Here is a 22976-nt window from a genome sequence, read left to right as displayed (position 1 = left end):
TTTGCATCTATGAACTGAGTCTGGGATGGAGACTCCCAAGTGCCAAATGGCTTGAGCCCACCTTGGATTCTCTTGGTTGATGATGAGGACCCTCCACCCCCCAGAAATGTCATGCTGTAGCCCAAGCCAAGTCTGCCTCCCCGCTGGGCAGCACAGACCATCACTGGGATGCAGCAAGGAAAGGATTTACTTGAGAGACAGGCAAACCAGGAGACAGGAGGGTAAGCCTCAAATCTGCCTCCCTCAAGGGAGAGTCAGGGAAAAAAATTTTTTTAAGATTTTTATGTATTTATTCATGAGAGACACAGAGAGAGAGGCAGAGACACAAGCAGAGGGAGAAGTAGGCTCCCTGTGGGGAGCCTGATGTGGGACTTGATCCCAGGACCCGGGGATCACAACCTGAGCCAAAGGCAGACGCTCAATCACTGAGCCACCCAGGTGTCCCGAGAGTCAGTGAAATTTAAAGGTGGAAGGAAAAGATCTGGGTAGAAAGTTGTGCCTGTTAGTCTGCAGCTGTGATCCATTCCATGAATTCCTTGGCCACTGGTTTCGATGCCAGACAACACCAGAGTGTTCCCTTGCCTTCTCAATGTCTCTTCCAGTCCTGGTCGGGCATAAATGGGCCCCGTTTATGGGATCGCTCTGGCTACTGCCTCAAAATGAATGGTGGGAGCGAGAGTGGCCACTGGGAGGCTGGGGAGGAACCATGACAGTCATCCAGGGGAGAGGTGGCCTGACTAGGGCTTGGGCCAGGGTAGGGGAGTTAAGTTTGAGACTCTCACTCCACACATCTCGGTAGTTCTACAAATCTGGATCGAGGTCACTGGGGCAGTCATCCACGGCTGGGCGGTTTAAGGCCGAGCCCCCTGATGAGATCACCCAGGGAGTGAGGGGGCAGGGCTGAGGCTGAGCGCTGGGCCACGTATGTGTTTCAGGGTAGGGCGGTTGAAGGGGAGAGGAGACAGAGTGGCTGTGGGGCTCAAGGGGAGAGTAGTGGCCTGGACAACACATGAAAAGAGGACTTCCAGAAGGACAAGGTGATGCCAGGTCAAGTGCTGTGCTGGCTGAGAATTGTCCATCAACTTTGGCATCCAGGCCATCTCTGGTGGCCTTGACAGAAGTCTTCAGGGTTGGGTGGGGTCAGAAGCCTGACAGAGCAGTGGGTTTACAGACGGACAGAAAGGATGGTGTGTTTGATTCCTGGGGCTGCTGGAACAGATGACCACCTGCAGAATGCATTCCCTCACTGTTCCAGAGGCCAGGTGTCCAAAGTCAAGATGGCGACAGGTTGGTCCCTTCTGAAGGCTCTGAGGGGAATCCTCCCCAGGCCTCCCTCCTGCTTCTGCTGGTTGAAAGCAGTCCTCACTTGTGGATGCCTGACTCCATCTCCGCCTCCGTTGCCACATGACCTCCTGGGTCTGCCTTTATCTTTTGGGGACACCAGCCATTGGATTCAGGGCCCACCCTACTCTGGCATGACCTTACCTTAAGTGATGACATCCGCAAAGATGCTGTTTCCAAGAGGGTCACATTCCGAGGATCCAGAGAGTTCTGAATTTAGAAGAGAGGACAGGGATCCCTGGGTGGCGCAGCGGTTTGGCGCCTGCCTTTAGCCCAGGGCGCGATCCTGGAGACCCGGGATCGAATCCCACATCGGGCTCCCGGTGCATGGAGCCTGCTTCTCCCTCTGCCTGTGTCTCTGCCTCTCTCTCTCTCTCTCTCTCTCTCTCTCTCTCTCCCCCTCTCTCTGTGACTATCATAAATAAATAAAAATTTTAAAAAAAAATTTAGAAGAGAGGACACTATCCCCCTCATTATAGATGTGGAGACAGGGACTCTAGATCATTCCCCCTGAGACCCCCATGCCACCCCCTGAAGGGAAGGCAAGACGGCCCTCAGATAGGGTATTTGTTGGGTGAGGTCGAAGGGGACCGAAGTCTTCTGCTCAGGAGGGTTTCCTTTACCTTCTGAGGCAGCTGAGGAGGGGGAATGTCATGGCAAGACCGGATCTGTGGCCCACCCGGGGGAGCAGTGTGACAGGCAGAGAGTCTGGCCAGGGCTGGCTAGGTACCTCTTCCCGGGGTCACAGCCTCAGAGGCCATCTGACCTGTCAGCGCTCCCTGGGATGTCTGGGACGACCTCTATACCGTCCTTCCCCACCCCACTCCGCCCCAGACACCAGGTCCCGACCTCAGCAGGGAGTAGCAGTTTGGCAGAGCTTGTCAGCCAGAGTTGCTAAGTGGGGGGCCCTCCCTGAGTGCTGCAGCGCTCACTCACAGCAGCAAGCGGCCCCCTTCCCTGGTGTCCTGGGCACACACACCCTCCCCAGCAGAGTTGCTGCCCCCTCTGGGGCAGGGCCCAGAGCAAAGGCACAGAGTGATCAATGTGTCCCTGTGCGGCCACCCCCACCGTCCCCAGCCAGCTCTGACCACAGGCCACTAGTTCTGATTCCTCCAGCCTTGAGACCTTCTGGGGCTGAAGCCACAGCCAGAGGAGCTGTGGTGTCACCTTCCTCTTTCCTGGGGTGAAGGGGTGGAGATGACCTTTGTAAGGGGGAGACAGGGCCCAGCTGGGCCTCCAGGCCTGCCTGTGCCCCTCCCTAGAAGCACAGAAAGAAAAGACCTACTTGCAAGCCGCAGACTGGCTGTCACCCAAGGGAAAGTCCCTGTCCCCCTGGGTCCTCCCTGCCCCCACAGCTTGTGACTGTGTCTCCCACTGAGGAATCCTTTTTTCTACATTCCTCCATTTTTCAAATTCTCCCTTTTACTGCTCCCAGAAGAGTATGGTGAGGATTTTCAGGATTCTGGGTTCGGAGAGGGCTCAGCTCTTTTCCTCAAGAAACTTTCCACTTGGTGACCTCTTCCAGGTGTCCTCCTGGCCTCCCTAGATGCCCTCCTGGGGCGCCTCACCTAATGGTGGCTCCCCCCTGCACCTCCATTCCAGCTGGGCTCCAGAGAACCTCCTAGTCACCCCAACCTCCAAGAGCTTCCTTCTGGGGAAAAGAGCCCACTTAGGAGAGAAGGGGCTGTTCTAGGCTCACTGTGTCAAGTATCCTTCCCTGGTTGCCAAGTACAAGGGGTTGGGGTCTTGCTTCTTTTTCATAAGAACTGCTTGATGTGGAGGGAAAATGCACACATATCCTGAGATGCCCGTCCTCCACCCAAGACTTTCTAGAATCCATTTCATGGGGCATTTTCACTGTGAGCTACTCGCAGGAGTAAGCATGAGGCCAGTCTTAGGAAGGTGAAAGCGATGGGTGTGAATGTGAACATGGCTGGACCAGGGGCACTTCCTGACATGAGATCTCTGTCCTCGACCTCGCAGACCCAAAGTTCATACCCTGAGCCCGTGAACTAGCACAGCACCAGGCTCTGGAGGCATGAGTCAGGTGTAGTCGCTCTGAGAACTGTGGGAGAGGCGCAGGCGGGCGCGCCAGGCCATGCATGTTCAGATAGGCCACCAGGTAATCATTTCTCTGAAAAATATGGAAGTTCCTGCATATACCCATCCAGTTCCTCGACTTTCCATAAATAGCACCTGATTTACTTCCCAGTTTCTGTGCTGAACTCCTTGCCCTTCACACCCCATTCATATAAACTATGTAAAGTTTGGGACGAGCGCCTCAGCTTCCTGGAAGTGGGCCTAGTGGCTGAGGCCCCTCGCACAGGTTATCAAATAAACTCTTCCTTTCCCTGTTTGGAAACTTCTTCGGTGGAACTTCGGTGGGTACCTGGCTTTGTGGATGGGGCTGGATACAGAGCCTGCAGTCCCCCATCAAAAGTGTTGAGGTAGGGAGACGTTCTTGGATATATTAGTGACCAACTGAAATCAAGACCGATATCTTCCATGGCCCGGTACCACATCCACTTCTGTGGCCAGTGTACTCCTGGTCTCTGCCCAGCCTTTAGGAAGCAATCAGACCATGGCCCTGTGCACCATCGTTTGTCCCCTACAAGATCCAGGGGGAAATGACCTGTTTTTGTACTTGTGGCCCCCAAGAACAGACCCACCATGGGCTGCTTGCATGGCTGGTCATGTTTTTGGCTCATGATGCATCACTGCATCTGTTAGTTGCTGCTCCTGCAACTCATCCAGGCAGATCTGGTATGTCTGAAGGACACAACCCTCCTGGGTTCACAACCCCTCCGTACCTGGATTCTTCAGTGTGGTCCAGAGATGGCCAGGCAGAGGAAGCTCCCCCATCTCACACAGCTGCTTTCCAGTGGGGGTGGAAGGAGGTAGCCATAGGTCCCCGTCCCTTGGGGTAAAGCACAAGGGGCTATCACGAGCTTCCTCGTCATGTTGGCAAAGAGAGAGCCAGACTATGGAATTGGCTAGATCTGGGCGCATATCCACATACTAGCCCTTGGCTCTCTCCTCCCCAGGTCACTTCCCCATCTGTAGATTGTGGGGGGCACAATCCCCACGAGGCACACAATTTGTGCTCCACTAACCGGAGCTGCTGCTGGGGTCATGACATTAATTTCAGGTAGGCTGTCACCGAGAATAAGGAAGCTGGGCCGGGGTGGGGGGGTGCGGTGGTGGTGTTGCAGGCTCTGCCATTTAGAAACATCTCTTCGTGAGGGTACCCATGCGATGCCTGGGAAACCATTAAGCTAAGAGGGTGTGACAGGAACTCCCTCTTAACCTTCCCTCTGTTGCTCTGCACGGCTCTCTGGCCACATTCAATGGCTCTTGATACTTTCTCAAGTGTCCCCAGCCACCAGGGAAGCCCCTCCGTCTCCCCATGGGGGCCGAGCCACATCCTGGGGGAAAAAAGGGCTAGCCCGATGTGGCAGACGGAGAGAGCTCCTGAGTGGATGAGAGGAAGGGCCACTGGTTTCCCCCCACTCGATCTGCTGAAGGGCCACTCAGCATGTCCAGGCCAGGAGCCACTGGGTGGCATTTCTGGCCTTCAGGATCAGAGCTGGAGGAGACTGAAGCATCTGGTCCAGATTCCTCATCTGACAGACGGGGAAACTGAGGCAATTCCTGTAAGAGCTTGCTCGAATTCGTCTTCTATATGTATAATTCATTATTTGTATTGTGGCCTTAGATTATGAGATTGTGGTCACAGTTAAGTTTTTTATACATTATCCCATTTTATTCTTTCCATCAATTCCACTTCATCATCACTAATAAAATAATCCCGTTAAACCACAAATATATATTTCCTTCAAACCCTAAAACCATCCCCCAATCCCAAACTTCACAACAATACACTATATCATAATCTCTCTCCTCTCTAATCAATAACAAAATCTTTTCAACACCCATATAACCTACTCAAAAAAAATAAACCTAATAATCCTCACACCAAACTTACCCTACCCCAAACCCTTTATCCCTAATATCCACCACTTCAATTAAAACTCCCCAAACAAACAAACCCCTCCCATCCTATAACCAACAAAACCCACTCACACAATACCATACAAACTAAAACCATTACAAAAACACAAAAACCTAATAATACAACCCCCAAACACCTACCCCCACATCCCCCAAACACCAAACCACATCACCCCACATAAAAAATCAAAAACACAACACCACACCCACCCACACCCACCCACACACAACCCCAAAACACACACCAACCAAAGCCAAAACCCCCCCACCCCCACCAACAAACCCCCATACCCCATGCGTCAGTCTCCCCAACCCCCCCCCACCCCCCCCCCCCCCCCCCCCCCACCCCCCACCCCACCCCAACAACCCAACCACATCAACCCCCCCCCAAAACACCCCCCCCCCCCCCAAAAAACAACCCCCCCCCCCCCAAAAAACCCCCCCCCCCCCCCCAACCCCCCCCCCCCCCCCCCCCCCCCCCCCCCCCCCCCCCCCCCCCCCCCAAATATAAAAAAATATACAAATTTTTATTTTTTCATTTTCCCCCCCCTTATCCCTATTATATTATTTTCCCCCCCCCCCCCCCCCCCCCCCCCCCCCCCCCTCCCCCCCCTTTTTTCCACCCCCCAAGGGGTGGCCCTGAGCAGCTCCAGGTGTGCTCACCTGCACCCTGCTTCTGGGAAGAGACCCAGGAAGAGTCAACTGCAGGGAGGCAGGGAGACCAGGGCCCACTCTGCCCCCACGGCCTTCAGGGCCTGGCAGGGAGTGACTTGCACACTCCTGGAGCAGAGTTCATCTGAGATGCAGGCTGCATGGAGCTTCCCTTTGGGGAAGACAGATCCTAGGCTGTCTAGGAACAGAAGGACAGAAGTGCTCTTGCAGGCTGTAGACTGCAGCTGGAAGTTCCTCTCAAATCCAGGTGCCCGAAGCAGCGCTGCCATGAGCCCTGGCCTCAGTTTCCCTGGCGGTGCTTGGGATAGTCTTGAGGGTCCCAGTTGCTGAGGCTGGACTGGCATTTCCACTTTCCCTTGCCTGGGCCCTCAGCTCACTGTGTCGGGTGGGAAGAAGTACCTAGGACCTAGGGTTTCTGTAGACACTGCACCTTTAGGCTATGGGGTGGCTGGGCCGGGAACGGCCCCTCGACTCTGCCTCCTGTAGAGTGTGTCTCTGGCCCAGCATGCATTTCTTTCTTTCTTTCTTTTTCTTTCTTTCTTTTCTTTCTTTTCTTTCTTTCAGGATTTTATTTATTTATACATGAGACACAGAGAGAGAGAGAGGCAGAGACATAGGCAGAGGGAGAAGCAGAATCCCTGCAGTCCCAATGTGGGACTCGATCCCAGGACTCCAGGATCATGACCTGAGCCAAAGGCAGATGCTCAACCACTGAGCCACCCAGGTGCCCCTACAATTTTTTTATGTATTTTTTCAAGACAGTGAATGAGAGAAAAAGCATGAGAGGGAAGATCAGAGGGACAAGCAGACTCCCCGCTGGGCAGGGAGCCTGATGGAGGGCTCAGTTCTGGGACTCTGGGACCATGACCTGAGCAGACAATCAACTGAGCCACCCAGGCGCCCCTGGACCAGCATTTCTTACATCCTCACTGACAGCAACTGATGTGGTTACTGAGCTCAGACTGCCTGGATTCAGACCCCAGCATGTAACCCGGATACATCAGGCCCTGCCTGCTTCAGCGCCCTCACCAGTGAGGTGGGGTCGGCTGCAGGACCTACAAGCATTGGGCTAACATAGAACGATTCCCTTCCTGAATGCCTGTATGGGATCTGAGCTGGGGCCTGTGCTGGGACGGGCTGGCTTCCATGTGCTGGGTCAGATGCACAATGAAGGCTTGTCCACTGAGTGAGAGCAGTGGCGGCCTGGGTTCGGATCCAGCTCCTTCTCCTACCAACACGGTAACCCTGGGCAAGTTATTTGGACTCCCTATCCCTCTGTGTCCTCACCTGTAAAATGGGGATAATAATAATGCCTCCTTGGGATCGAGTCCCTCATAGCCAACTGTAATAAACCATTAAATGAGGGCTCACAAAGGTGCCTGGCCCAGAGCAGGTTCTCCGTGGTAGCTATTAACAGTTGATTTAAAATGTAAAATTGCCTTATTACTATTTGTGTGTTAAAACTAACACCGTTGGGTACCTGGATGGGTCAGTGGTTGAGCGTCTGCCTTTGGTTCAGGGCATGCTCCTGGAGTCCCGGGATTGAGTCCCACGTCGGGCTCCCTGCAGGGAGCCTGCTTCTCCCTCTGCCTGTATCTCTGCCTCTCTCTGTGTCTCTCATGAATGAACAAATAATAAAATCTTTAAAAAATAATAAAATAGAACCTAACACCGCTACAATTGCTGTTGTTGTTAGCATCGTTCGTTCTCGAGCCGTCCAGAGCTGTGCTAACCTGTCCCTGCTCTCTCCTCGGTCCCCCCAGCCGAGCCCCTGCCGCTCATGGATCTCTGCCGCCGCTCAGTGCGCCTGGCCCTCGGGAAGGAGCGTCTGGGTGACATCCACACGCTGCCGCTGCCGGCCTCTCTCAAGGCCTACCTCCTCTACCAGTGACCCTCCACCCTGCATCGCCAGCGCGACAGCTACCTGGTGCCACCTCGCCGGCCTGCCGCCGTGCGGTACCCTGTGCCTCGGACTGGCATCCGGCCGCGGGAAGACGTCCCTGCTCTTCCTCTCCATCCTCCCCGCTGCCCCTGCCGGACGCTGACCGCTCGACACAGGCTCCTCTGTCCCCATGCTGACATTGGCAGAAGTCCCCTGCATGCCGTATCACAGTCCCTCTTTGGAAAAAAACACAGAGAACAGACTCCTAGGAAGCCCTACACTGAGCTCCAGTATGCCCTCGGGGTGGCTCGGGGACCCCCCCCCCACCTGCCAGGTCCCAGGAGGAGGTGCCCTGGCCCCAAGAGCAGACCCCAGGGTGACTAAGAGATGCTCAGATGAGGGCTGGTGCTGAGGCCAGGGGGGCCGTGGCACAGCAGACAACGCTCAGGACATCAGAAACTCCCCCACGGACACCCAGGCAGAAGCCAAGACTTTCCCCAGGCACATGAGCACCCAGCATCACCACGGCTGTCAGCCCTCCCCCGGTACCCTGTATTTATTCTTTTAACAATAACGAAAGCCATTTATTTATTCCATTTAGAAAGGAAACCTTGTTTCATTCTCCTCTCTCTGGGGTGTTCTGTAGCTCTTCCTCTACCTGCCCCTCCCGGGGACATGTGTGCCTCACCTGCCCCTCTCATTGGGCTGTGTCTGTGGTATGTCCTCACGTGGGCACAGTGGTGTCTTTATGTGGGTCCCCGGGCCCACAGTTTCCTGGGGGCTCTGCTCCGAGTTTCCGAGCACGCCCCTCAGGGAACATTAGCCTCATGTGCAATATGAGAGTCTTAGGGGACCTGTCTGCAGGAGCCGTGGCAGCTCCCTGTGTCTCCAGGTAGTCACCTAACCACTCCAGCTCCTACGTCTTTGCACATGGTTTTACTTCTTAGTCTTCTGTGGGGGGGTTGCTTTTTGCTTTTGCCTCCCCAGCTGAGATCTCCCATGTGCAGCCTCAGAAGCTCTGGCTTCCCAAGAACTAAGAAGGGAGGATGGGTGGGGTCTGCAGCCCCAGAGAAGCCAGGGGCGCGGCGGGGTTGGGAGAGCAGAGTGAGGTGCCCCTCGGAAGCCAGCACAGGCCTCCACATAGTGTTCCTGTCCGGGCTTTGCATCCGAGTGGAGCAGCCTCAGCTCATCACGACCCCCCAGAGCCACACGAGGAGCAGGGCGGGGTGAGGAGGGGCAGCCAGCAGAAGAGGGCCACCTGTGCCCTGCCACGGCCCCCCCACGTAGCAGACCCCAGCCCCTGCCACTGTACTCACCGCTTCTTCGATCTTGAAGTCAACTCTCTTAGAATCTGACTTCTGTTCATTTCTGTACAGGTACAATAGATGACTTTATTTGTTTAAATGTTTAATATATATACATATATATTTGTCTGTAAGAATTATGTTTTAAACAGCTGCTGTAGGGTACCTTTAAAAAAAAAAAAAGTCTTCCAGTGGAGTATATTTTTTAAAGCACAAAATTGGTGCCAAGTCTGGGTGAGGAATGTAAATTACCCCCTTATTATTTTGAGGTTTTTTTCCAGGGGGGAGGAAGGGGAGGAAACCTTACCTATAAGACTCTTAAAGACATTTTCTCACTCCTGTTTCAGGGTGGGTCATGTTCTCATGAATGTTGCACACGAGAGAGTTTTACTTACACCGATCCCAGCCTTACTGCCTTGACCCAGCCGTCTCCCACGGACGCTGGATGAATTGTGGGCTCTTGGTCATCTCTCTGCACCTCTGTCCCCGGCTTCCCAAACCTCAGCCCCACCCTTCTTTCCTCTCAGCTCAGAACCTTGTGACCTGTACAGTTTTGAAACACCCGTTCTATTTTATGATGGTTAATAATAGTCAGTAACCTAATAAAGGAAAGTTTATTAAAATACAAAACCACTTTTGAGTCCCTCTGTGTGCCTTGGGGAAAGGGAAGAGGCGTGGCCAAGGCCTCCTTGCGTCTAGTTTTCAATAGATAATGAGATGATCCCCTGGGACACTTTGGCAGAGGGTGTGAGGAGAGCCCCAGCAGGAGGCGAATCCTAGAGAGGTGATCCTAGAATGTCCCCATCCCTTTTCAGAAGTTTGTGAGCCTGCAGCCCAGACTAAGACTTTCTGAGCCTCACAGAAAGGATTTTGCACATCAGCAAGAGCCTCTGGCTCGCCTGTGTCTACAGCTTGAGTTGACAGTGGGCTTTTTAGGGGCAGGGTATAAGCCCGTGTGAGCCCTCTCGGGGCCCAGGCGCTGTAGGTAGAAGGAATCGTACCGCCAGTGCCAGCGTGCACTGATGCTGGTGAGCCTTCACGGTGAACCCTTTCTCCAGCTCCAGTGGGCAGGTCCTCCCCCTCACCCCCTAGCAGAGAAGACAGGAAAATCAGGCTTATTCAGAGGATTGGTGAGTGATACACAAATCGTCAAGAAATTTCCTAGATAGGATCACATGTCAGGACTAGTTTCCAAAGAATTGGCAAGACTGCATTTCAGCTCCCGGTGGGCCTTTCAGGATCTCACGGTGCTGTGGAAAGCACCCTGGTCTGAGGACCCAAGACCCCTAGGACCAAAGTCCCATGTCCCCTTCTCTGACAGCCTCCTGGCCAACTGTCCTCACACCCCCTGCATGGGCATCCCACGGGAGGTGTTGGCCAAAATGCACGTTTTCTCCGAGCCCTGCCTGAGATGAACAGAATCAACGTTTCTGGGGCCAGGCCAGGGATCTGCAGTTTTCTCAAACTCCCCAAGCAACCTTGCCTAAGAGAGTTTGGAGACCACTGTTTGCGACTGTGTCAGCTCTTTTTCCGGACAAGTTGCTGAGGAAAGGGAAATTCTTTCAGTGTGTTGGTGGGTTGGCCCAGCGACGAGCACAGGGACTCCTGAGTCAGACCTGGGTTCAAATGTTGGCTCTGACCCCTCCCCCACTGCGCACTCTTGGATGAGCCTCCGTCAAATGGTAATCCTCACAGTGCCCATCTCTAGGAGGGCAGCGAGGATGAGATGAGGCTGTAGGACAGGGCCCGCCACATCAGCAAGTGTGCAAACAAATGCTTTAAAAGCTCGTGCACTTCTGTTCTGGAAAATGGAAGCTCCTGGACTGGAATTGGTCTTTGAGAACGGTCCAAACATCCCTAAACCAGCTTCCTGGTAAATGTTCTTTCTTCTTGGCTAAAGTCTCCAAAGATCAAGGTGGGTTTTGGGGGAAAGGGCGCCCTAGATGCCTTCCCCAGATGTGTTTGGGAGGAAAGGGGTGGCCTGAAATTCTTTTTCGGTTGGAGTTCATGTCTGGGTTGCAGTTGGAACTCAGCTTGCTTTGAAGGAGGTGGCAGGGGGAGGCAGGGGGTCAGGGTGGGGGTGGCGGTGGTGTGGTGGTGGTGGTGGTGTGGTGGTGGTGGTGGTGGTGGAAGCCCAGGCAAAATAAGGCCCTTTGTACTGCCCGGAGACTTCTGGGGGAGCAGGGTTTCGTGTTGAAGGGAGCAGTCTTAATATAACCATCTTGCAGACCAGCCCATGTGGTTGTAATTAATACCCTGCCTTCGAGCAGGTAGCGGCCTGGGGCTTGGCCATAGATGGGAAGAGCACCCCCTCCTTCTCTGCACCGGGCTTCCCTCCCACCCTTCCTCCCGCGCCTCCTCGGCGGCGAGATGAGGAATGTGGACTTTACTGAACCATAAAGTATGCTGGGGGAGCTGGGGGCGGGGGGGGGGGGGGGCGAAGACAGAGCAATTAGTTCATGCTCCAGTCCAGACACCCAAACATGGTTGGAGTCCAGCTGCAAGGAATATTTGAAATAAATGAGCTGCCCGGGGCCAGGAGTTTGCTGTGTTTTCTGTACGGGACCATGGCAACCAAGGAGGAAACCATGAGCTAGGGATTGGGCTCTAGAATCAACAAATGATGTCCTGGCCGAGCAAGCCCGGAGGAAGCCGCTCATGGCTCTCCGAGGGCTTCTTGGGGCTCAGCTGCTGGCGGGCGGCCGGCCGGTCCTCCTGGTGTGCTCAGCGAAATCCTGCCCCAGCCTCGGACCTCTGTGTCCTCTGCGGGGCTCTGACCTTTTTTCTCTTTTCCTCTTTTTTTCTCTCTTTCTCTCTTTCTTTCTTTCTTTCTTTCTTTCTTTCTTTCTCTTTCTTTCTTCTTTCTTTGTCTTTCTTCTTTCTTTTTCTTTCCTTTTTTTCTTTTTCTTTCTTGAAAACTGAAAGCTAACACTTCTTTGGAACCTTTCTTCCTGGGCCAGCGCACAGCTGCTGGTCTGATAATGATTTTGCTGAGCAGAGGGAATGTTCCTGATGGAGAAGCCCAGGCTGAGGGCAGCTGGCTAGATGGAAGGTGGCATGGACTTACCCTAGGTCTGTCTCCCCGCCGGACCCAGCTGCAGCCCTTCAGGGTCTCCTTTGTAGGCAGGAGAGTCAAAGCCTCATTTATCCCTCCCCTGACTCTTCGGAAGGTAGACCTCACAGCCGTCCCTAAGGTTGTGTCTTACAGAAGCACACAGAGAGCAGGACCTGACTTGGGGGCCCTTGGCTGAACCTCGCAGGTACCTCCTGCGTCTGAATCACTAGGGGACCCTGGGGAAAAAGCAAAATACCAGAAACTTTGATGCAGTTGGTAAAGTCCAGGACTCTGCCTCGTGAAACATTGGAGCAGAGTCTGATGCATTGGCCTGGGGTATCTGCAGAGTTGTACCCATGCAGACTCCCTGGCCTTCCCCATTTCCTTCAGAGACTTTCAGGGGCTGTGAGTCAGAGAAGTCTGGAGACCGCCAGTGTGGGGGTGATTCCGTGGAAATCAGCTCTCCCTACCCTGCGTTTCAGAGCACATGCAAATGTCCCGCAGAGTCCCCAGCTGGGGCTGCACCACCAGCATCTTCCTGGGCGAGGAAGCGCTTGCCTAGAAGAGTGAGCCAGGTGGCCTGAGAAAAATACCAGAGTGGGGGCGCCTGGGTGGCTCAGTCTGTTAGGCATCTGCCTTTGGCTCAGGTGTGATCCTAGCATCCTAGGATGGAGTCCCACTTCAGGCTCCCTGCTCAGCGGGGAGCCTGCTTCTCCCTTCCCTCGCCCCCTCCCTCGTCTAGTGCATGAGCTCTCCCTCTCTCTCTCTCTCTCTCTCTCTCTCAAATAAATTTTTAAAAAAAATTTTAAATACCAGAGTGGAGGCAGGGAACCTTGGTTTTCCCAAGGAAATTAGTCCAGAAAGCTGAACCAGGAGCTCAGAGCCACTGTGCAGGTGCCGTCCAGCAGGGCTGTCCACTGAGGGTTCCCCAGGTGGGTCCCATGACCTCAGTGCCCCCCAGGATCACGTCTCTTCCCGATTGTGTCTTGTCTCCTCTCTTTACAGCATGAGGAGCAGACAAGCCATTCTTCCTTCCACCTGGGCCCTGGGCCCCACTTTTTTACAGCTTCTTCAACCAAAGCACTTTGGGAAGTGCCTGCCCACTGATCCTGTTAAACAAACTTGCCATCTGGGTTGTGATGGCCACAAGTAGAACAAACTTCAGCTGTAAAGCAAAGAGCTTCACCGTGGAGCTGGTCTGCATGTTGAGTCTGCAGGACCATGCAGAGGATCCATGCTCCGGAGCCAGGACAGCCAGGGATGCACAACCAGCACCCCAGCGCACCCAGGATGGTAACTTCCAACAAGGATCTCAGGAGCTTTGCTGTACCCTGTCTGGGACATGGCAGCAGTAGTTTCTTACTCAGACCCTCTAAGACCTAGAAGGCACAGGGTACAAGGACTCCTACCTCTCCCTTTTCAAACTGGGTTTTTAAACAATTGAGGTAAAACTCATAAAATACCACGTTCACCATTTTAAAGTGTACACTTCAGTGCCATTAGCACATTCATGATGTTGTGCAACCACCACCTCTATCTGCTTCCAGAACATTTTTATCCTCCCAGGGGAGACCCCGTGTCCGTTGGCAGTCCCTCCCCACTCCTCCTGGGCCGCCCCTGGCAACCACCACTCTGCACTCTGACGCTACGGATTTGCCTGTTGTGCACTGGACCATATTCCATGTAACCTTTCAGTCCTGCTTCTTTCACTTCCAATTGGCTTTCCAAGGGGGTGTTCCCTGATTCCCTCCCCCATTGCTTCCCTTTGTCTCGGTTCCCTCATTTGTAAAACGGAGAGAAAATTTCCTCTCTTGAGGTTACTGTGAAGATTCAGTGAGTCCCAGGTTTGTGAAGAACATAGAACACAGCCTGGTCTATAGTAAGTGGTCAATAAAAGCAGCTAGTGTGATGTCTCACACACTGCCTGGGACTCCCCCAGACTCTTGTGTGCTCAGAGGTTGGTGAATAAGGCTTTCCTAGGAAGGCATCTTGCAGGGAAACTGCCTGGGCCCCAGAGCCTGCTGGATGGAAATGAGGTCAGTTTTCTAAAAATCAGCCTCATAATCAGGGAGGCAGAGTATGGAACAGTGAAGAGCTATGTGGTCTTGTGCTGTCACTCTGACCCCCAATTTCCAAATTGCATGAGGTTCCTGTGGCTGCTGTAATAATTTACCATGCACTGGGTGGTTTAAAACAACACACATTTATTCTCTTATAGTTCTGGAGGCCAGAAGTCCAAAATCAAGGTGTGGACAGAGCTGTGCTCCCATCGGGGACTCGAGGGGAGAATCCTTCCTGCCTCTTCCAGCTTTTGGTGGCTCTAGGTGGTGCTTGGCTTGTGATCACATCACTGACCTCTGCCTCTGTCGTCATGTGGTCTTCCCTCCTGTGTCTCTGTCTTATAAGGACACTCATCATTGGATTTAGGGCCCACCCAGGACAAAATCATCTTGAGATGCTTAACTCAATGGCATTTGCTAAGACCCTTTTTTTCTTTTCTCTCTCTCTCTCTTTTTTAAGATTTTATTTATTTATTCATGAGAGACACAGAGAGGCCGAGACACAGGCAGAGGGAGACGCAAATTCTCCTCAGAGAGCCGGATGCGGGACTCAATCTGGACCTCCAGGATCATGGCCTAAGTCGAAGGCAGATGCTCAATCACTGAGTCACCCAGGCGCCCAAAGACCCTTTTTTCAAATAAGGTCATATTCAAAAGTTATGGGGTGTAGGACGTAGACCCACCTGTCTGAGGACCATCATCCAACCCTCTACACATATCTTTAGAACAGGGCACCTAGGGACGCCTGGCTGGCTTAGTCAGTGGAGCAGGCAACTCTTGATCTGGGGATTGTGTGTTCAAGCCCCATGTTGAGTATAGAGATTACTTAAAAAATAAAAATCTTTAAAAAAGAAAAGACCAAGGCTCAGAATAGTACCTCCTCTTAGACTGATCATGAGGATTTTCAAAATGATGAGCATGGTACGTAACCCAGTACCAGTCCCAGGGTGGGTGCTGGCAACAAAGTAAGGATTCCCAGCATCATTAGCCACACCAGCATCTCCTTTCTGCCCCCGTCTCTTCCGGAGCATATCTGCTTTAGGATGGATGGTTGTTCTTCCATAGGGTGGGCACCGAGACTGCACGTGGAAGCCACAGGGCCAGGCTCAGGGCAGGATGAGAGGAGAATGGGAAACCTGACAGCGGACAGAGTGCTTGGGCTCTCTCTGGGTGTCCCTCTGGCCAGCTACAGTCAGGGGTCGCAGGGTCTTGGAAGATGCAGGCAGTGCTCAGAGGTCATCAGAAACAGAGTCTGGCCCAGGGATAGGATGGAGTCTCAGTGCCCATCTCCCTCCATCTTTCTTTGAGACCGAATGAGGTAGCTCGCATCCCGCAGCTTCTCCAGCCAGGCCAGCTCCGAATTGATCGTACAAGGAAATGGAATGTGAGCCCCAGGCTATTTAAAGAGCAAGAGAGACTGGAGGCACGGTTGGGGCCTTGCCAAGCAGGGTGCTTCAGGTCGGCGCAGTCTCCTCTTTGCACATGGTTTGATTTACTGGAGGGCCTCAAGCAACTCCAACTTCAGACACAGAACTATTTGAAGCAGCTGCCAGATGTTGTGTCTGACTTGGGTTTTTACAACTTGCTTACTGGTTAGCAGCCTGCCTCCCGCTGGAGTTCAGCTTGTCCCAGCGGGTTCAGGGCCCTGGCACTGGCCCACGGGGCCCTTGTAGAGCTTTGCCCCTCCCTCCTGTGCAGGCCAAGCCTGTTCTGCTTTGAGGGGAGCCAGGGTAGGAGCCCGATTTCCAGAGCATCAGGTCTTCCTGGGGTGGCAGTGTGGCCCTGACTTCAGGGTGTCTTGCCAGCACCCTAAGATTGTGGAATGTTCCATCTGATATGTACCACTGGGCCCTTGGGGAGAGGCAGAGTCTAAAACAAACCTTGAGACCTCGAGAACAGCTTTGCAATGGGGCATCCTTGGAGCAGGCCCTCCGAGCCAGGGCTGTCCCCCCTTAGCCCTGGGCGTGGCCCTGGAGGTCTGGACACAGACCTTTCCCTTTCTTTCCTGATCTCCTATCCTGGTCCCACCCACTAATTTCACTTTGGCCACTTGAGGCCAGCCTTTTTCAATGAAGCATGGAAGAACATGGGGAACGAGGGCTGGGACCACAGTCAATCCAGAGGGTTCTGGAAGGTTCCCAAACCTCTGGAAATTCTAATGAACCAGGGAAGTTCCAGGGAGGCACCAGTAGGACCAACCTTTGGATCAAGGCCACTGTGTCAGGTCAGAGGCCAGCCCTGCCAGGTGGGATGGGATGGGCCCAACGGGAGATGTTGGGGTTCACAGGGCTCGGGGCTGGGGGTGAGGGGGTGTTTCTCAGCCCCTCCCCCTCTTGAGGAGGCCTGTGGCAGGAGGCACATGATTCAAGTGTTCACTTCCTGAGGCCACTTGGAGTGACCTCTCAGAAGTGTGCTCTGGAGCAGAGCGGGCAATGAGGGAAGGGGCGGGGCAGGTGAGGAGCTGGGAGGGAGGGAGGCTGTGTGATTAATCTTGCTGCATGTGAAAGCACACTTGTGTCCGTCCAGGAACCCCGAACGCAGCCAAAGTGGACAGAGTGTTCAGTCCCCTCCTGAAAGTGCCAGAAATGTTTTGTCCACTGGGCAGGAAAACATCCTCTGCTAGCGCGCTGGAGTTTGGCCCTCCCTGGAAGGAGACGCCTCTGGGGGCCGTGCCGGGAGGAGCCAGGCCTGGTGGCCGTGGGACAGAAGGAACAGCCCACTGGCCGGGGGACCCTGCCCCCTGGAGTGCAAAGGGTCGCCTCCAGCCGGCCTCTCCTGGCCGCCCTGAGGAGCCTGGCTCCTCCCCACCACCCAGCCCCAGCCCCTGCACCCCTCTCACTTTTGAGTCCTCCAGAGGACCAGAGACAGGAATGATCACAAGCAGGGAGCCCTCACCACAGAGCCAGGAATGGTGGTGGAATTCAGGAAGCTCCCAGGCTGGCCCGCTGTAGGGGGAGGCCCACGGTCACCTGCAGAAGCACAGACAGACCCAGGCAAGGGGGCGGGAAGGCTGGGGTTTGCACTTCACGGCACCAGTCCCTGATCCTGTGACTCCAGACATCACCTTTGAGAGCCTCAATTTCCTCTTCTGTGAAGTGGGAATAATGATACCTTCCAGCCAGGCTCATGGTGTTGCAAAGACTGAAAGGACTGGATGTGGGGCAATGCCTAGAACTGTGCTAGAGCCCACACATGCCCAAGGTCTTATCCACTTACAAGAAAGTGGGAAAGAGGAGCATCTTGGATATGCCTGCCCCTGCAAGAGAACACCCCCCACCCCGGTCCTGTGGCTTCTCCTCTGGCATCCTGTAGCCATCCCTGGAAGCTGGGTGCCCCTCTGGGATCGCCCCCACCCCCAGCTTCCTGGAAAGATGGGCTGGGGATGAGCTGGGGCAGCAGACCAGCCCAGACTCACCGTTGGAGGACAGGCTTTTTAGGGCATTCTAGCCACCTATGAGGGAGACGAGCAACCCTTTCCTCCAGAAGGGCCTGTGGGAATGAAGAAAAGAGGGGCCATAGCCTCTGTTATCCCATTTAGCAAACGTGTCTTGACCGCCTGTCTGTGCCAGACACACAGAAACACCAGGGATTCAGACTCAGAAGAGCAGGCTTCTGGGGCACCTGGGTGTCTCAGTCAGTTGAGCGTTCAACTTTTGATTACAGCTCAGGTCATGATCACAGGGTCGTGAGATCAAGGCCCGTGTCGGGCTCCATGCTCAGTGTGGAGTCTGCTTGAGATCATTTCCTTCTCCCTTTGTCCATCCCCTGGCTCATGCTCTTTCTCTTTAAAATAATAAATAAATCTGAAGAAAGAAAGAAAAAGAGAGAAAGAAGAAAGAAAGAAAGAAAGAAAGAAAGAAAGAAAGAAAGAAAGAAAGAAAGAAGAAAGAAAAAGAAAGAAGAAAGAAAGAAAAAAAGAAGAAAAAGAAAGAAAGAAAAAGAAAGAAAGAAAGAAAGAAAGAAAGAAAGAAAGAAAGAAAGAAAGAAAGAAAGAAAGAAAGAAAGAAAGAAAAAAGCAGGCTTCTGAGCAAGATGCTCAGTAGATGGGCACAGACCAGCAGGTGCAAGAGATAGGGCTCCCAGTGATGCAGAGGGGCTCTGGATGGACCCTACCAGGAGATCAGGGCAGGGATGACCTACCAGGGTTTTGAGAGATAAATATTTTTCGGGGGGGGGTGGACTGAGCCCATTTGTACAGGTTCCTCTGTGAAATAGGGATGGTGATAAGACCTGCTCATTGAGTGGCTCTTTAAAAGGTGCTAGAAACAATGTCTGGCACAGTGAGTGCCATTGAAGGATTGCATGGATATAATAATAGCAATAACAGTAGTGTCTGGGGATCCCTGGGTGGCGCAGTGGTTTAGCGCCGCCTTCAGCCCAGGGCGTGATCCTGGAGACCCGGGACTGAGTCCCACGTCGGGCTCCCTGCATGGAGCCTGCTTCTCCCTCTGCCTGTGTCTGTCTCTCTCTCTCTCATGAATAAATAAATAAAATCTAAAAAAAAAAAAAAAAAAAAAGAACTTCAGGTACCCAGGTCATGCATTCTGCTCACATCCAGAAGTTCTTCCATCCTTAGGCAGTTCCTGGTCCATGCTGAGGCTCTGAATTGCCCTGGGTGCTCCATCCCTTAAACCCACCAGCAGTCCTTGCTCTGGAGAAGAGCCTGAGCTGGTCCTTGTGGCTCTTTGAGCCCTACCTTCTGGTGTCTTCTCTGGGAGCAGTCATGATGGCTACTCTGAGCCCACACAGTGCAGTGTGTCCTGGGAAAGGGGGACCCCATGGGGCACCTGGGTGGCTCAGTCTATTAAAAGTCTGCCTTCAGCTCAGGTCATGATCCTGGGGTCCTGGAATCAAGCCCCGCATCAGGCTCCCTGCTCAGCAGGGAGTCTGCTTCTCCTCCCTCTGCCACTCTTTTGCTTGTGCTCTCTCTCTCTCCCTCTCTCTCTCTGTCAAATGAATAAATAAGATCTTTAAAAAGAAAGGGGGATCCTGGGCCTCTTCTGTGCATGGTGACGGGCCCCTCAGGCACTGCATGGTGTCAGCGGGTCAGCCCTGTGATGCTGCTGCAGTGTCATGGGGCCTGGCCGGAAGTGGAAAGAACCCCAGCACATCCCAATAGACTGAGGCCGCCTTCCTCCTAAGTCATTCCGGGGCAGGAGCCCAGCAGGAACTGGAGCCTATTCCTCCTGGGGATAATAGATTCAAAAATAGATGAGGGTAAAAGATCCCGGCTCCACCTGCAGCCCTGAGACTCCTTAGTGGTCCTGGGAAAACAAAACCACGTGTCTGAGCCTCCACAGCCACCCTCAAAAGTAGGCACGATCATAACATCTACCTCTATTCAATACCCCAACCTCGAGAACTCGCCATGTGCCAGCTAAAGCGCTCGCTGTTCGCACATTAACGTGTACTATCACCATGACAGCCTTTAACGGGGGGTGCCCCATGACCTCGGTTGTTCAGATAGCACCCCCACGCACACACACAAGGTTACACAGCTGAAGTGGGGAAACTGGAACTCAAAATCACTCACTGGCACCAACCTCAGGCTCTTGACACCCTCCTGTGTTGCCGCCCTGGGTGGTTGAGGGTGTTCTGCTACCCTGCAGAACTTGGCTCTCATTCATTCAGTGGGCCCTGGGGGTGACCCCTGGGACAGAGTGGACCCGACACAGAGGTTCTTCTGCCACAGGCATGGCAGGGCCATATGTGATTCCTTACATGACCCTGGCACATAATAGATGTTCAATAAATACATATTGGTTGAACAAAAAAAGAGGCTGGAATGGAGGCTCAAGTCTCGTAGGGAGGCTGCCCACAAGGCTGGAAGGGTTAGCAGGAGAAACCATTGGGCTTTCTGAAGCTGAAGGAAAATAAGGACAGGCCCTCTCTGACCACACAGGCTCCCGGCGCAGGGAGAGGCCTTGATGTCAAAGGCCAGGGTAGCCTGCAGGGTAATACAGAAGAACAAATCTGTACCTTCAGCCAGTGCCAGGGTGGGAGCAGGAGGCCAGGATGCACTTGGGACAGCAAGACGTCACCAGATACTAGAAAGTACATTGCTTTCTGCCCCTACCCAAAGGACCAGCCGGCCTGCTGTGCTAGCAGGGTTGATCTGGTGTGCGGTGGTGGGTACCTGGCCCTCTGTTCACAGGAGGAGTCAGGCGTCCACCCAGCACCAGATGCTCCCAAGCACTGGGCATACTCCATACCAGGCAAGCCAGCAAGGGAGCCACTAGCTTCCACTTCTCAGAAGTCGAAACTGGGGTTCAGAGGGGTGCTGGGATTGTCTGCTGGGGCAGAGCTGGGTCCCTGCCTTTCTCATCCACACTGAGCTCTCTCCTGCCCAGGTCTGGCCTCTCTAGCACTGGCCCCACCGTGCCCACATCATAGCCTCAGCTATGGTGGCTTTGCCCGTTCAGAAGGGCTGGTCAAGGCCTCTCTTGGCCAAGGCCTTTTCCTCTTTCCATTTTCCAGGAACTGACATTTCTGTTTGGAGCTTAGAAATAGATCCCCCACAATGCTAGCAGAGAGCGGAGCTTCCCGGCAAACCCTGTGGCCAGTCTTCAAAGGTGAAGAGAAAAGTGATAACAATTGAGCTATATAGGCATCAGCCTGGGGAGGCTTTCACCACGCACCAGCGCACTCCCAAACTCTTTCTGCCCCTTATCCACGTCGTCTTCATCCCCATTTTACAGATGAAGACACTGAGGCCCGGGGCGGCTGGATGCACCTCCAGAGGGAACTGGCAGATTTGGGCCATGTCCTCCAGAATCACACACACACACACACACACACACACACACACACACACACACACACACGGCACTCAGCCCCCAGCCCCTGCTTCCCGGGACCTCCCAGACCTCCAAGGCCCAAGGAAAGGGTTGAGGCTTTACAGCCCATGGATGCAACTGCCAGGACCCTTGCCTAGGGTGGGGGTCGCCAGGGCTTCTTCAAGGTGGGGGCATCTGAGACGCATGCCCTAGGTAGGACCAAGGACACTCCTTCTGAAACAGAGCCCGCAGCCCAAAGAGAGGCTCCGAGGTCAAGAGGGCCCCTGGGGAGGGTAGACATCATCACTGGGCTGGAAGGTACACAAGAGGCAGGACTGGGGTTGGGACGGCCAAGCAATGAGGCCAGGGTGCTGCCTCCTGCAGAGCCACAGGGCTGCCCTTTAACTCAGGGAGTGCTAGGATCAGATCATGTGAGAGTCCCCGGCCTTGAACTCCAGGATATGAGTCTGTGCTTTCACGTCTGTCTCCCCCATACCTGCCCGGAGACCTCTCAAAGACAAGGCCTGAGTCACTGCCTGGCACCTTGCAAGTGCTCAGGACGTATCTGTGGGTTGACTGAGCCCATGAACCAATGAACAGGTAAACAGGTGAACGAGTGAGTGAATGAGGTGGCGAGCCTGCCAACAGCACATGTGTCTCTTCAACCAGGCACCCAGATAACTGGGGTGACCAGCACTGGCCACTGGGCTGAGCCCAAAAGCCCCAGGAGAGGGTGGCTGGGTGTTAGGTGGCCCTGAGGAAGCTGACGTTTCCACAAACAGAGGCCCAGCTGTCCCAGCAGACCTGTCCTGAGCAAGGTGGCTCTTCCTTCAGCCCTGCCTGCCACCCGGCTCCACAGAGAGACTTCAGAGCCCCTGCAGCCTCCCCCAGCCCCACCCCCACCCACCCACCCCGCCCCCTGTCTGGCCATCACCTCTGCTGAGGGGCACCAGCAGAGCACACTGGCTCCCTCAGAGCCACATGGAGGTTTGTTTTCTCTGAAAACATCCCAGTGTCCAACACCAACGTGGACAGTTGACCTAGCCGGTTACCTTGGTTTGCCCGGCCCAGTGTCAGCTCCTAGCTTATTTTTATGAGCTGTTTAATCTGCACACTGTCTTCTGTTCTCAATAAATGGGGCTGCGCATTCCAGGATGGCCTCGAATGATAACACCAGCTGTCTAGACGGAGGCCAGCCCACTGACACTATCATAAATAAAAATAGCTTTGTGTTCCAGTCTCTCACCAGAACCCAGGGAGGGGCCAGCAGACTCCCTGCGGGCTGGCTGGGACAGAGCTCACCCGTCTCTCTGCCCCCACCCCCAGCCCCATTCCCCGGGGACCAGGGAGCCGGTGCCCCCTGCGGGAGGGAGGAAGGAGGCCAGGCGCTCCTGGAGGGCCCACTGGGGCCCTGGTAAAGCCTCTGCCCTCTGCCCGCCCGGTGCTTCCCTTTCTCGGCCGTGCAGCTGCTGCGGGGGCCGCAGACACCCAGGTGGCTGGGTGGCTTTAACTCTGGACTCTAAAGGCAGTACTCCCTCCACCCACTGGTCCCAAGGCCCGAGTCTGGTCTGGGGGAGACTGCAGACCCAGGCCCAGAGCCACTTGGGGTTAAGCTGAGAGAAAGGCGGTCCGTCGCCCCCACCCCCCACCCCCACCCCCCAGCACAGATGCTGAAGCTAGCTAGCCTGGGTCCAGAGCGTGGCTCAACCCAGGAAGTAAAAGCACATGGTCAGACATTTAGCTGCTTGCCGGCTCCTTTCTCTCCCAGTTGCTGATAGAGATGCAGGTCTGTCTCCCCTATACCTGTCTGGTCACTTGCCCCTTCCTTCATTTGTTCATTTATTTGGTCTCTACTTATTCCTTGAACCCTGCCTC

The 22976-nt window shown here is 54.2% G+C and overlaps 1 protein-coding gene across 4 annotated transcripts in view; it reads left to right on the top strand.

Annotated features, from left to right (window-relative positions):
• The window catches only part of SPSB1 (splA/ryanodine receptor domain and SOCS box containing 1), a 69624-nt gene extending 59781 nt beyond the window's left edge, over positions 1–9843 (top strand). For all 4 annotated transcript variants that reach the window (XM_055306368.1, XM_055306369.1, XM_055306366.1 and 1 more), the window contains exon 3: positions 7788–9843. In XM_055306368.1, the coding sequence (XP_055162343.1) occupies positions 7788–7915 (128 nt within the window). In that variant the 3' untranslated portion in view covers positions 7916–9843. The remainder of the gene's footprint in view (positions 1–7787) is intronic.
• Positions 9844–22976: the final 13133 nt, after the last annotated feature.

This window comes from Nyctereutes procyonoides, unplaced genomic scaffold (genome assembly GCF_905146905.1).
Source record: "Nyctereutes procyonoides isolate TBG_1078 unplaced genomic scaffold, NYPRO_anot_genome, whole genome shotgun sequence".
Lineage (NCBI taxonomy): Eukaryota > Metazoa > Chordata > Mammalia > Carnivora > Canidae > Nyctereutes > Nyctereutes procyonoides.
Note: the sequence above shows the minus strand (reverse complement) of the source record. Positions and strands in the feature narration are given on the sequence as shown.